General features: G+C 42.4%; 2 protein-coding genes across 3 annotated transcripts in view; both read left to right on the forward strand.

Moving 5' to 3' along the window:
- Positions 1 to 5,319, forward strand: part of LOC146390004 (uncharacterized) — a 30,791-nt gene extending 25,472 nt beyond the window's left edge. For both annotated transcript variants that reach the window (XM_084923094.1, XM_084923095.1), the window contains exons 21-25: positions 521 to 732; positions 1,892 to 2,883; positions 3,016 to 3,085; positions 4,326 to 4,500; positions 4,618 to 5,319. In XM_084923094.1, the coding sequence (XP_084779220.1) occupies positions 521 to 732; positions 1,892 to 2,883; positions 3,016 to 3,085; positions 4,326 to 4,500; positions 4,618 to 4,822 (1,654 nt within the window). In that variant the 3' untranslated portion in view covers positions 4,823 to 5,319. The remainder of the gene's footprint in view (positions 1 to 520; positions 733 to 1,891; positions 2,884 to 3,015; positions 3,086 to 4,325; positions 4,501 to 4,617) is intronic.
- A 407-nt stretch (positions 5,320 to 5,726) lies between these two features.
- Positions 5,727 to 15,398, forward strand: part of LOC146390005 (uncharacterized) — an 11,445-nt gene continuing 1,773 nt past the window's right edge. Inside the window, exons 1-6 of the mRNA XM_084923111.1 lie at positions 5,727 to 6,065; positions 13,010 to 13,078; positions 13,240 to 13,366; positions 13,524 to 13,603; positions 13,817 to 14,058; positions 14,595 to 14,701. Of these exons, the coding sequence (XP_084779237.1) occupies positions 5,822 to 6,065; positions 13,010 to 13,078; positions 13,240 to 13,366; positions 13,524 to 13,603; positions 13,817 to 14,058; positions 14,595 to 14,701 (869 nt within the window). The 5' untranslated portion in view covers positions 5,727 to 5,821. The remainder of the gene's footprint in view (positions 6,066 to 13,009; positions 13,079 to 13,239; positions 13,367 to 13,523; positions 13,604 to 13,816; positions 14,059 to 14,594; positions 14,702 to 15,398) is intronic.

The following is a 15,398-nucleotide window of genomic DNA, read 5'->3' on the forward strand; positions in this document are numbered from 1 at the left end:
GTCTAAACACTGCTGATTAGCATGCCAGCTAGCATGCTAATCAGCAGTGGATGTAAAATGTAGACATGTTTAATATTTCTATTTTTAACATTCTGTTGATATTATTGATTATATTATAAGTTAATTTTTGCGTGTTTTGATCTTAAAGTATGTATTGACCCTTGGTCAATTGTTCTCAAGCTAATTTGCGAATCTGATTTGAGAAAGAGAGTCAGGTTTGGTTAGTTAACAAAAAATACCAAACTGCACAGCTGCTAATGATAACCTTTATGCAGGAAGCATTAGTTATTCCATTTATTCTTAATAGCTGGATTGCTAACCCACTATTAAAACTCCTGTTTCTAAACGAGATGCTGAATGTGAACCAAGATTGTTCCAGATTACATTGACTTTTATTCAACACTGACTACCAACTTAGCTACTGAAGAATCATTTCATGGAAATGTGTGTTTAAATGTTCAGTCTATTTTGTCTTGGAGGAAAACATTTTCATGAGTGTCGTGGATCTTTTTTCTCACAGTAATGAAATGAAACCCTTGGATGAAGACCTGAAGGATATCATCCTCAGAGCTTTGCCATTAATTTCTGAAGACACTCAACAGTCATTGATTCATAAGCTGTTAAGTGATGGAGTGGAGTCTACCCAGGACCTAAAATTTGTCATTGAAGATGATATTGCTGACTTGCTGCCTCCCCTTCAATTACAGACACTCCTGGAAGCATTTAAAAATGGTAATGTTGACGTAAATACACTATTTTTTCTATACAATGTTATAGTAGTATATCTGATCATTTCTAACAGCCTTTTTCTTAAAATATATATTCCCTGAACTCTAAATCCGTCAGTACAGCGAAATGGTAAAATTGTACTGAAAGTTTTTAAAACTGTTTTTTACTTCTGTTAACTTATTTTGTCATTCTAACACTCTGCTGGTTTCCCCACTGAGTGCTACAGCCAAGTGTCTGTGTTTTTTACCAAAACCTTTTAATATGATGCAGCTCTTGATCCATCCATTATGTGATGTTTATCTGGGTTCACATCAGGGGCAGCAGTCTGAACCGGACCTGCATGAATGGGTCTTTAGTAGTGTTTAGACATTTATCTAACAAGCAAACGATCCTTGATTCAATCCCAGAAAGAGACACAAATCCCTTGGGAGCTCCAGGAATAGGATCAGGATGAAAAATCTGCCAAATCAAACATCAACTACCTGTGTGGTGACCCTCTGTGGCTGAGGGAGCTTTTCACAGCGACTGCCAGCGACTTCCAGAGACTACTGACAACCACCCTGTTGACTGTTAGATAGATGTCTAGGTCTTTCTGACCAAGGCCTTAGAGATATAATGAGTAACTTGGCTATTCAGAGGGGTATCTATCTGGATGGAGGTGCTACTCCGTTAAAAAAAAACAGTTAAGGGGGATTCATTATGTCTATGGAGCCTCAGATCCTGGGGAAAATCAGAACCTTCTGGTGAGATTTTTGCTAGTATTTGTATTCTCATGTTCCTGGTTTGGTTGTTGATAAAAGGCTGGTGGGGTATTGTCTTCATTCTGGACACCAAAGTTTGTGAATATGATAACTTGGAAACAGGGTGACATAGGCGCATCTACTAAAAATCCTGGATTAGTTCAATTTCCAGTTAAATTGAACTCACCGTTAGAGGTCAAGTTTTCTGAAAACCTTAAGAATCCATAACTCAAGAACAAGTAGATGTAGGGTTTAGAAAATTATACCATAGGAGGAGGATACTGGGAGGCTCAGGGGTCGCACTGACGGTCAGCAGTATTTAAAAATATATATATATTATTAACTCATTAACTTATTTTAAGCGCACCCTTGTATAAGAGACAATTGAGCTCACTGTGTGTTTTTTTTCCTTTCCTTTTCAGAGACAGACCTGGTTACTTTGGACCTGCCAGTGATTCCTTCCTCTAGCTCACTGCTCAGCAGTCCTGCAGCACCACCTTGCTCCACTCCATCCGGTGTACTCCCACTCTCGAATCAAGAACATGACAACTCAGAAAGCTGTGGGCAAACCACCCTTTTCAGAAAACAGTGGGCAGAGACGTTCCAGGTGCCCTGGGACCTCATGCCAATGGAAATTCAAGCAGCGGTTGCTGAGGGCAAGAGACCATCCCCTGCAGCAAGGAGACAGATGGTTAGGATTTTAGCAGATGAGATGAGGAAACACGAGCTAAACCCAACACGTGCTCAGTGTGTAACCATCTGCCGAAACATTGTCCGTAAGTACCCTCAGAGCTTTGCTGATCTGTGTGACAACGGTCAGTTGCTGGAAGAGGATTACATCTCACTTGTGATTCAAATCAAAAACCGAATTGATAACCTGAAACGGACCAGCAACTTTCGCCACAGCCGTTTGTCTGGAATGAAAAGAGAATCCACCAACAATTATGGCTGCGCCAGACTTGAGCCTGGCCTGCTGCCGGAGGAGACAAATGAAACAGTGGAGCGAAAACGGCAGCGACTGGAAGAAATTTACCATCAGGATGGCTCAAGCATGGTAGAAAAAGACGAAGTAAAAGAACTCATGAAAGTAACCTTCTACCTGCAGCGCCGCCAAATAAATGCACTCCCAGTACCGGCTATTAGAGATTTAAGGGGCCGATGGCCTTATCTTTTCACACACAATGGACTTTATACTCATTTTGAGCTACTCACTGATATCAAAGTGCTTCGCACTCTCGAGGTTGCAATGGAGGAGTGTGGACCAACCATCCTGGAGGTCTTCAGCAAGTCCACTAATCCAGATATCCAATCCATCCTCTCAGTGGGTCCAAAACTTGAACTATCCTTCTGCATCCTGCAACTTCTGATGTCTCACTTCTCCGAACCCCTCGGAGGACTGATTCTTTTTGCAAATGTGAGTTATTTTGGGGTTTTTGATTTCTTCAAAGGTGACACCTGTATCTGTTGTCTCTGTTATTGTGGAAGACAGCAGTTTTATTTGTTTCATGTTTTTGTTAATTAATTTAGTCATAACTCTGTGTCCTAGGAAAATGCCACAGCAGCTGAATTACAGACGACACTCCAACTACCTGCAACTCCTCGACTGATACTCCTCGGTATGACATACATATTTATTTTTTGTTGTTATGATTGCAAAAGCCAACAGGGTTAAGCATTAAGTGCTTCTTGAGAAGAAAAATAGCCTCACTATAATTTCATAACTCATGACTTATAATGTCATAACAAAGATTTTATTACCCTCTTATTACCCAAGAATCCTGTTACAACAGTGAACTTTCACCCGTTGCCAAATGCTAAAAGTCACAAGAAATTTAGTTCAACTTGAACCGAGATGAGTTAATGAGTCTTCGGTCGACAACATCTCCCTAGAGGAGGTCAAATTTTAATTACCGGTTGCCTTCCCCCCCCCCCATATTTTTCACCCGGTTTCACTGTTGGCTGTTGGCTTCTTTCACTTGCCTTGTCTCTTTTGCACATTTTCCATGCAAACTGCAGTAATCGTCATCCAGTTAGGAAGTCACCAACTGGTCTCCAGAGACTGAAGCTTAAAACAAAAGGCAGAGTCATGCTGGCGTTTTTTGGCACCTTCACAGATTGCAGGTTGTTCCTGATCTTGAATTAGAAAATGTTACCCTCACCTGTTTGTCTGCTGTAAAGCATAAATGTGGCACAACTCACATTCAATATGATGATCACTGGAAGACCCCAGCTCATAATTTTCTCCATAGCTCCTCTGATATTGGAGGACTCTGTCTGGGCAGTAGAAGTTTTAGCACCTTCAAGTGGTGAAGATTCTCCATTTCCATTTTCTATTTTATTATGATGAAAAAAACACCAGCAGACTTTGTATAACTTGCAAATCAAAAAATTGTCAAAGTCAATAAATTAGAAGAAAATCATGTTTTAAAAAACAGCTTCTGCAACAAGCTACTCTTCAGCACCCCAAAGAAAACAAACACAACACAAAAACAAAGCTTATCTAGCTTGCTTTTGCAAGTTGTATGCCCAAAGTTCCCTGTAAATATATGTTCAGTCAACATGAACAATGTTTTATATATTGCCCAGTCGTATACACTACACAATCATCGGCATATTAAAATATTATTTTATGGGCGCGACTCCGGAAGCTGAAGTCACGCTGTGTGACTGGAAAATTTTCATGCCTAACTGCGAAATTCTGGTCAGATACAGATGTTAAATGTTCTTGACAGGGACTGAGTGATGTACTTGATGCTTCTGTGTGTTTATTAACACATTTGCACTGCAGAAGTATATTGAATAAATAAGCTCATTACCATTTCAGTACTAATGGTGGGATTTTATTTGGATTTTAAGCCAAATCACCGGAAAGCTCCATTCGCCGCTGGATGATCAGTCTTGAGGGGCACATCATTTGCGAGGGCATCCAGCCGACTTTTCTGTCCGGCCTCGCTGCTGTCTTTTCTACTTACTACATCTTCAATCTTCAGTATCAAGACGATGCTGCATGCACACTGGAATTCATTCAAAGGTTAGATGAGTACATTTTCCAGCTATTAATTTGTGATGTGAGGTCTTTGTGCTAAAGGGCTTGCAAGAACCCGTTCCTGTGTCACTTTGGATCTGACCACACATTTGTTTTTTCCAGGCGATTGATTGGGATAAATCCCGACAGAGGCACCAAAGTTCCACAAGGCAAATTCCTGTCAAAGGAGACTGGGAAGTTCACACAGGAAAAGACTTCGCCAGTCAACCCCCAAGTTTTAAAACTGTTAAAGGAACTAATGAATGTGAACCCAGCTGTTTACACCCACACAACCATGTTTCCATCACTTCAGGGGACATCAAACTGACATTCATGTTTATTTTCATGGAGAAATCCAAATTTCTGGGGTCTGAAGAACCTCTTGGAGCAACGGCCGACACTTTGGAGCTTGCAGTGACCAGAGCTTTGGGTCCCATGCACTGGTCATAGTCTACATTGTCGGTTTTAAAGAGGTATGATGTCGTCAGATTGTTTTGAGAGTGCACTTTGACTAGTGCATTTGTCTTTCATTCTTCATTCGGACTTGCTGCATGCACCAAGTACCAGAAAAGTTTCTGGTGCCACAGATTCTGCAGACTGTTTATACAGATCACCCTTTGCCTTACTTAAGACTTTGAAATGTGCAAATTCAAAGTGTGAAAGAAACAAGGAACAAATACAACTTTATGCTGTTTTCTTTGTTCGGGTTGACTTATGTTCCCCAATGCAAGTTGCTGTTTTCTAGCAGAAACTCTGAAGTACTATATTTTGTTTACTGTACACCTTTTTTTAATTACTGTAATTAAAGTTACATTTCTGGGGTAAGATTTGGGCATTGTTTTACATTTCCTGTTTATCTTAGTTCATTGTTTACACACTGACTGCATAAAGGGCCATCTGCAGTACTATGTTTATTTACTATGCAGTACTATGTTTAGTACTATGTTTATTCAGTATGTCACAAAGTTCAAATCCTCTCAGAAGGGTTTGTACAACACGACAGTGATGCAAGCATGCCAAGTCAGCCAGTGGATTCAAACTGAGGATCTTAGTGGAACGAAAAAAAAGTGTATGTATATCTATACATACACTTCTATATACACATACACTATCTATATCTATATAGATAGATAGATAGATAGATAGATAGATACTGTCATGCTCCAAACATTACGGGGTTTTTTTATATAGTAAATGTGTGTGTATATAGTGTTTGAGTCTGCTTTCTTTATAACGTTTCTCCCCGGACACATTTTGCGACAGCACGATAGGAACACGGTCCGGTCAGTATCGTTCGCCCCTGAGACGGACCCGTGAAAACACACACATGTTTTATCTCGAGAAGAGCGGCAACTTGGAGTCCCCCGACAGCGTCGCTAACATGTCCAAGAGCGACATACTGAGAGGAATCATCACTGAGAAACTGAGCACAGCCGCCCGGGAGATCTTAGCGGTGGTGGAGAGGACTGTAACAGACTATGAGGAGGAGGCTGCGGGCTTCAGGCAGGAGATCGACCGGCAGAGGAGACTGCTGGAGCTCCTGCAGCCTCGGGTTAAGCTTGAGAGGACAGGTCAGTGACAGAGGCGGATTTGCCGAACTTCATTTAAAAATGACTCATTTAATATTTCCTCGCTAGCTGGTGAATATAGTTGTTGTGTTGGGTTCTTGAATAAAACTCCCCGCTCAAGCGATATCATGGAGCAACAACCATCTTTTATTTTAGCTTACTCTCGTACCGATTACATGCCATCATTCCCTGACTAAAGGGTAAGTACTGCCGCCTAGTGGCGCATGATGTACAATATAGATTACACCACATCCCCCTTACTGAAGTTAGGCTGGTACATTCTTTTGCTCTTCAAACAAAACATAACTGCATAATATTTTTTTCAATACAGACATACCCCAGCATTTCAGGAAACATAAACTCGGTATTTTCATAAACACTTTCTTTTCTCGTGTAACAGATGTCCAACCATTTTCCCTTTTAAACATGCTACTCTCAAAACCACAACTTAGCATTTGAAATACAACTTTACCCTTTCCAAACAATTAGCTTCACAGATCAAGTCTTTTCGGTTTAATCACTTCCCTACCAGACCGGGTTCTAACCACACCTGGTGTATGGGGTGCGCTAGGCTCAGAAACAGTCTCTGTAGGAGTGGACTGGATCTGTTTTGCTTCGGTTTGAGTCTCTGTTTGTGGGATCGGCACAAGATGACTGCGGTTCCTTCTGATTGTCCCTTGGGGTCCACTGATGATGTACGATCGTGGAGTTGGGTGGACTGATGTCACTGTGCCCTGTGCTTTTGCATCCGTGATCCAGACTGGTTGCCCTGGCAACAATTTATCCAGTTCTCTTGTTCTATGCCTTTTGTTAAAACATTCGGTTTGTCTCAGCCGTTTCTCTCTCTCTGAACAACAAACCTGCTGAAAATCAGGCAGACGGGGCTGTAAGGTTTCAGGAAGCATTGGCAAGGTAGTACGAAGCCTGCGCCCCATGAGAAGTTGAGCTGGGCTGTAGCCATTCGCTAGTGCTGTTGTTCTGTATGCCAGCAATGCCTTGTATGGATCGCTAGCTTTTTTGAGGAGATTCTTGATGGTCTGGACGCCCCTCTCCGCCTCACCGTTGCTCTGCGGGTACCTGGGACTACTGGTGACATGCTCAAAACAGTAGTCCTTTGCAAAGTCTCTCATTTCTTGACATGCAAATTATGGGCCATTATCGGTAATCAATGCTTCAGGTATTCCATGGCGTGCAAATATTGACTTTAAATGCACAATCACATTGGCTGAACGAGTTGGGCTGAGTTGAGCAATCTCGACATATCTCGAGAAATAATCTACTACCAACAGATAGTTTTTGTCTTTTAGTGTGAACAAATCAGCTCCTAAGTGTCTGTGAAGGTTCTCAGTCATCCAGGTCATCGTAGTCAAAGGAGCTTGCAAAGAAAAGCGTCTGGACTTCTTTAAGTTACTTGAAGACGTTTCACCTCTCATCCGAGAAGCTTCTTCAGTTCTAAGGTCAAATGGTGGAGAGTCCCAGATATAAACCTAGTGGGAGTATCCCCCCACAGAGGGACAAAAGGACCCCCTGATGATCCTCTAATCGCCTGAGCCAAGGTGTGAAAGCGGGTGTGGGTCCCAATCAGCCAGAGTTTCGGGTGTGTTCATTGTGAAACCTGGCCAAATCAGCTCCTAAATTCTGCCATGGCCTCTCAGGTAAACGTGTGGGCATAAGAGGTTCCCTCACATTAACCCTCTCCTGTATGCACAGCCTGCACTTAAGGACAAGTTCACTGATCTGATTACTCAAGCCTGGCCACCACACTGCTTGTCGCGCACGTTCTCTACACTTAACTACCCCTTGGTGTCCCTCGTGTATTTTGTCCAAAACTGTATTTCGCATGTTTGCAGGTATGACCAACCTCGTGCCTCGCAGTAGTAGTCCATTGTGTACACTCAAAACTGCTCTTTCAGACCAGTAGTGTTTCACCACTCCCTGCAGCTGGTTCCTGTCCGGCCAGCCCTCTGCACAGAACTTCATGACTAGGGAACAGACGCTGTCAGACTGTAGCTGCTCACGGAGATCTGTAAGGTATTTGCTGCTAGTAGGAAGGCCCTCCAGCACTGCGTCAACGTAAATATCGGTGTCCTCCATAAGATAATTGTCTCTGGGCATCGCGCTGCCTGCCAGCGGTAACCGTGACAGCGTGTCGGCTGTGGTGAGGCTTTTGCCTGGAATGTGCTTTATAGTGTAAGAATACCTCATTAGGCGCATGCGGAATCTCTGTATCCGCGGTGGAAGCAAATCCAGGGCTTGTCCTCCAAGTAGGCTCACAAGTGGCTTATGGTCGGTCTCAAGCTCAAAGTGTAGCCCTAGAATAAAGTCACTGAATCTTTCACAGGCCCAGGTGAGCGCCAGCGCTTCTTTTTCCAGCTGAGCATAGCGCTGCTCTGTGGCTGTCAATGATCGCGAGGCATACGCGACTGGTGACCACACGTCATTGTCTTTCTGTAGCAAAACTGCCCCCAACCCGTATGAAGAGGCATCTGCTGAGATCTTTTGGGGTTTGTTTGGGTTGTAAAGCTGTAGTACTGGTGCAGATGACAGTTCTTGTTTTAAACTGTTAAACGCGTTTTGTTGCTCATGCCCCCAGTACCACATGTTTTTAGTTGAAAGCAAGTCTCTCAGTGGTTTGTCTTTTTTGGAGAGGTTTGGGATGAATTTCCCCAGCTGATTCACCATTCCTAAGAAGCTCCTAAGCACACTCACGGTGCTTGGCTCTTTCATATTCTGCACCGTGCTAGTTTTGTCAGGGTCAGGACTCATGCCTTCAGATGACACAATGAATCCTAAGAATTTCACTGCTCTTTTGCCAAACTCACATTTTGACATGTTCAGGGTGACGCCCGCCTTCTCTGCACGGTCGAGGACAGCGTGGAGTCTCATGTCGTGCTCCTCTCTCTTGGATCCCCAGACCAGGATGTCGTCCATGTGGCACACGACTCCCGCGAGGCCGGCTGTCACTTCCGTCACCATCATGTTTTGGAAATGCTCTGGTGAACTGGAAATACCAAATGGCAAACGATTGAAATGGTACCTACCAAATGGCGTAATAAATGTGGTGAGGAGAGCAGATTCTTTGGACAGCGGTATTTGCCAAAAGCCCATGTTAGCATCGAGCTTGGAGAAATACTGCGCACCTGTGAGCATGCCTAGCGTTTGGTCTACAGAGGGAAGGATATATCTTTCACGACACACTGACCCATTTAACGGTGTCATGTCCACACAGATGCGGACTTTCTCTTTGTCCTTTTTGGGGGCTACGACCATGCCGCAACACCAGTCTGTGGGCTCTTCCACACGACTGATTACTCCCAACTGTTCCATCCTCTCCAGCTCTGTTTTGACTTTGCCCAGTAGTGGCAGCGGAACACGCCTTGGCACTTTTAGTGAATAAGGTTTAGCGTCGGGCTTCAGCTTAATCGTGTATGGTTTTTGAACAAGCCCGAGCCCATCACATAGTTTCGGGTACGCTTTCTTCACTGTCTCAAGGTCAACATTGTCCATTCGGGCAATTAGTTTCAGTCTCACAGAAGCTGTCCTGCTTAAGAGAGCTACACGCAGATTTCTGACTACATAGATTGTCTCTGTAGTGCTCCTGTCACTGTAGGAAATGTCCTCCTTCGTGGACCCAAGTACGGTCAGTGCTGCCCCTCCTGGTCCATACAGTGGCTTTTCAGCTTTTTGCAAATGCTCATCTGGCTGCTTAATGTCTTTGAATGTCTCCTCTGAGATAGCTGTGACATCTGCCCCCGAGTCTAATTTAAATGTCATGCTTTTGCCTCTCACGCAGATGTTAGCAAGCCACGGGTCTTCTCCTGAATCCAGTTCACCTAGGAAAAGTCCATCTGCACTGTCTGCCACCTCATGCACAGTTGTAGACCTACAAACTCTCCCGTAGTGTCCACGTTTCCCACAGTTGTGGCATTCTGCATTTTTAGCTGGGCACTGTGCTGCTGGGTGCATCTGTGCTTTTCCACATTTAGAACATGTTTTATTCTCTTGTTTTGTTATTTGTGGTTTTTGTGGCTTGAACTGCTTTTGCTCTCTGCTTCTGAATTTATTTGGCTGTGATTTTCTGACATGCACGGCATCCACGGCTGTTTTGCCAGTGCTGCTTTCACCTCTTAGGTCAGTTTGCTGTCTTTTTATTTCCTCAGATTGTCTCGCCATTGTGATAGCTTTGGTTAGGGTCAAATCTTTGTTGAGCTGCATTCTCTCCGACAGTGATGAATCTTTAAGACCCACAACGAGCCTATCCCTCAAAAGTTCATCGTGAAGTTCACCATATTCACAGTTTTCAGCGAGAGCATATGGAGCTGTTATGAAGGAGTCAACTGTTTCTGCTGGCTGTTGTACTCGCTTATTAAACTTTGCTCTTTCATAAATCACATTCTTTCTGGGGACAAAATGTCTATCAAAAGCGTTTCTGACCGCATCGTACTGCTGGCGCTGCCCGTCTGTTAGGTCAAGTCCCCGTAGCACGTCGTCAGCCTAGTCTCCCATGCAGTAAACTAATGTGTTCACTTGGTTAGCATCTGTTGAACCGTTCAGATTACTTGCCATTCTAAAACGCTCGAAACGTCTGATCCACTTCTCCCATTCTTGGGGCTTTGCGAAGTTGAACGGTTCCGGTGGCTTGATGGTGAAAGTAGCCGCTGATGGAGCTGCCATAACCGGGCCAGTTGCCGCCGGTAGAGCTGCTGCTTGCTCCGTCATGTTTGTCGCTAGCCGTTCGCCAAGCTGACTTTCTTTTCAATTTTCTCAGTTCACCGCTTAGAGCGAGTGCACTTCTGACACCATGTTGTGTTGGGCTCTTGAATAAAACTCCCCGCTCAAGCGATATCATGGAGCAACAACCATCTTTTATTTTAGCTTACTCTCGTACCGATTACATGCCACCATTCCCTAACTAAAGGGTAAGTACTGCCGCCTAGTGGCGCATGATGTACATCAATATAGATTACACCACAATAGTGACTTCACAGTGCAAGAAGAAAATGTCCGCACAATTGACCCTGTGCACGAGAAAATGCTAACTTCCTGGTTTGAGACCGGATGTGGGGTTGTACATTTCCGGTAGCTTTACTTTGCGGTCAATCACTACTGCGAAGATATACTCCAAAATCATGTCCAAACATCGAAAACGGAAAGATCGCGTTAAGTTACAAAGAGCAGAAGGTGGGAACACTCACCACTGTTGTGTCATAAAAAATCTAATGATCAATTTTGACGTTTAAAGAGTTTAGATCGATCAGTTGTTTACATCACTCAACACAAGCAGAACTGCATCACTGCAGCAGAAGACACATCGTCCACATTCAGAAGCACATCTCTGTATAGTGACAGTTCTTATGATTTAAACAGGCAAATGTTCAGCATTCAAACTACAGGTGAAGAATAGTCAAACCAGATGTTTCCCGTTATGTCGATATCAGCTAGTCAGGTACACACCTACACAGCATGTTAACAAACTGTGAAAAAAGCCACACAAAAAATGAATGATTGTTGGTAACGGTTTCTATACATTAGTATTTACGAAGAGTATGTTGTGACTTACCTTCAAAATTACAGCGGTCCCTCACTATAATGCGGTTCACCTTTCACCTCGCTGTTTTGCGGATTTTTTAGTGCAAGTTTGCATGCTTTTTTTTACATCACATTGTGTCCTGCGTCCTGATCGCTGCAGACGATCTCCTCCGTGACGTCTCTCCTGTACAGTACAGAATCGCTGCATCGATCGCTAGCAGTGTGACTCTGAAGTGCAGTACTGTATGTCCACGATGTCCACGAAACATTTTGCACCGTCAAAAAATAAAATTGGCTACTTGATTTCACCTATCGCTGGTTATTTTTAGAACATAACACCCGCGATAAACGAGGGACAGCTGAGAAATATAACATTTGAATCCCTTTTCTCTTTTGCTCTGAGGCGCAGGGAAAAAATATCGACAAGTCAATGAACATCATTTACAGATATATTGGGTAAATGCCCAAGACATCTATAGAAATGTAAATCGCCGCTTGATTCATTCATTTGCTTAACTTGTTTTGGACCGTAAACAGGGCGCAAATAGGACACCGGAAACAAAGCTCCCCACAGGAGTTTCCGCACCGGAAGTAGCATATGCTAACGTGCACATAGTCAATTGTTTAGAATGGGATTAACAAGTCGGCATGCGTTTAGTCAGCTTTCACAGGATAATGTGAGACAATCAACGCTTTTGGGGTTCCTTTAACTTTATGGGCAGCCCACCCCCTGAAGCTAATAAAAAATTAATTCTACTAAAACTCAAAATTTTCACTTGTGTTTCTTAAATTTTGACTTAATAACTTGCAGCTTTTCCCTCCCCACTGTCACCAAAGTGCGTGTGATTATTGTGGTTTCTATGTATTATTGTAGGGTCTTTTTCATACATTATAAAGCGCCTTGAGGCAAATGTTGTAATTTGATACTGAATAAATAAAATTGAATTGAATATAACTGAAATTTCTAGTTATTCAGAAGTAAGTTGCATTTTCAAGTCGGCTTGTCAACATTTTTAATTAACCCAAAACTTGAGTTGATTATAAACATTTTTGACTTAATGACTCATAATTTCCAGTTTTTCAGGAGTTAGTCGCAATTTTGAGATACTGATTTGAAATTTGGACTTGGCTCTGATCAGCAATTTTTATTTTTCAATGTTGGAAATGAGCTTACATATAAAACATAAAGGTGAAGTTTTCACAGTTCACATGGAGCCTGCTCTATCAGTTTTAAGAATTTAGGATGTCAGATTTTCCACAGTCTGCAGTTATTTGAGTGATAAACAGGACTAAATCCCAACTTTAAAGCTGCTCTTTAAAAATACATGTTGCTTTCAGCTGTTCATAGCAATATTGTGTTTGGCCATACATGAAGTAACTGATCAGATCTGACTGACAAAAGTAATCTCTTGTCACAGATCTGGACATCCATGAGGTGGTGGTCATGACCGGAGACAAAGAGGATCAGCAGCACACACATCTGCCGGGTTTGTTTTCTGTCGAAGCTTGTTTTCTTAAATGTTGAGAAAAAGGAGGAATGAGTGAATGAACGACTCTAAGGACAATACGTTTTTGCTGCAACACTAAAGAAGATGTTCAGGCTTACATATGGTAGTAAATAGTAAAATAGGGTGTGTAATGTTTCCAGGTATGGAGGGTGCTGGAAGTCCAAGTCTGCTACGTCGTGATGAAGATGAGCAGCGGATGGCCCAAATGTCGACGAGTTCCAGGCGGAAAAGAGAAAATCTGATGCACCCAGATTATGAAATGCCAAGGTTACAAATGCCATGTCAACAGTTTGGATGTTACAGTTAGTTTACATTGTGACGCCTCGTGTTTTAACAAAGAACTTTGCATTTACACCAAGGCGTCACCTTTGCCAGCACTGGCCTGAATGTAGCGCTCTAACACAACTACCATTTCTCCTGACAGGAAGAAGTCCAGCAAACATTGGCTCAGTGACACACAGAGACATCTACATTTCAGGATTTGTTTCCTGGAGGACTCTCAAGGTGGTATGCTCTCAAACATGGGTACATTTTAAGTTCCTGTGTTAGCACCTGAACCAAATAGCCAGACCTAACAATACTAAAAACCTTAAATGTTCAAGGACTTGCAGATTTGCAGATGGACTTGGAGAGTTCTGAGATGCTGCCACCCAGAATAACAATTGCTTCCTCACTGCTTGCAAAGTCTTGATCTCACGATGGTTTCTTCTTTTTCAGGGTTTAAAAAAACTCTGTTTGAGGACCTGAAGTGTCCCCGTGATCTAAAGGAGGGTGACTTCTTGGACATGATCAAGTCCACGTTCCCTCAGCTGGCCGGGGACAAACCGCTGAACATCTTCAAGTCTGACCACAGTAAGAGACTCCAGAGGCTCATGCTGAAGACCCTGACACCGGAAGAGATCTACAGGACCATGAAGCCCACCGGGCTTGAAAAGGCTGTCCTCTATGTCAAACTTAAGGTCAACACTAGAGTAGTTTTCCTCACTGCTGCCACAGATATAGTTATAGTCATGAAAAGTCTGTTTACAGGTAAAACATTAAAGGAAAAATGATAAATAAGTGTTCAAAACTAAATACCTCTTATGGTGTGTTTGATTTCTTCTGCTTCCAGCTGACTTTTTAGGAAACAAAACAAATGACAGCACAAACACACCACTGAACAGAGCAGAACATTTCCACTGTAATAACAGATCAACTGTAACTTGAATTGCTGCTCTGAACTTGGTTCTGTTAGTATTGAGATATCTTCATGGAAGTTTGTGTTTATTTGGCAAAAATGGTGATGAAATATGTCCTAAAATAAGCTTTTCCCACTGTGTCTGTCTGAGATAAGTCAGATGAGCCAAAACAAATGGCTTTGACCTGCGTTAAAACCATTTTCTGATTGAGTAAAATGCAAACAAACTAAAACAAATACAAACTTTTGAAGAATAACTGATTTAAATGACGTTAGTACTTTCTGAATTTTTGTAAAGTTGTTTTTTTTATCTTACAGACAGGAGAGGAAGATGAGGAGGAAGAACTTCACCTGTTACCCACAAGTGATAAACCTTTAACACACAGTGACAGAGTGCCTATGAAAGGCGATGAAGCCATTTCAAGGTGAATTAAAAACTGAAAAAGAAATGTTGAGTTATTTTGTTTAAAGGTCAATGAAACAGTGTGTCCTTTTTAAAGGCTGTTAATGAAATATTAGCAAGTATACCACCCTATAAAGATAAAGATCCCCTAACAAACACAACTGTTTGAATTGCTGGCTTGTATGTAAAAGCAAAACATTTACAAACACAATGTCAAACAGTTGACAGATGACACTCTACTTTTTACATAAAACCAAATGAAAACCTGAATCAGGATTTTTTTTCTTAAGTATTTTTATTCATATTTAGGCATGAAAAGATGAAAAAAGATCCTGATTGAGGTTGTCATAATTCATGCATGACAGGGTTAAATAACAATAATTACAATGTATCACGTCATACACTTATAGTAACATTAAATGACCAGTGGGTGACAGGGTATAGAGTGACACATCAGCGTCCAATGTAGTGGTTCATGTGTAAGTGTACCATCAACACTGACACAAATACAGAAAACAGCCTTTGAATAGCTGTTCACTGTAGTGACCACTATGTGTGAAAGGGTTACAGGCCTGGACTGGTAGTCTTGCATATTGTGCATTTCCCCTATTGGGCTGGCGAGCCTGTGGACTAATAGTTGAATGTAATTTATTTCTTTGTCGATATAATTATACGGGCCAGTCCCAGTCCATCCGTGCCCGAATAGACTGTTAGAATAG

This window comes from Perissodus microlepis, chromosome 3 (assembly GCF_051167445.1).
Source record: "Perissodus microlepis isolate ML-2025 ecotype Zambia chromosome 3, ASM5116744v1, whole genome shotgun sequence".
Classification (NCBI taxonomy): Eukaryota; Metazoa; Chordata; class Actinopteri; order Cichliformes; family Cichlidae; genus Perissodus; species Perissodus microlepis.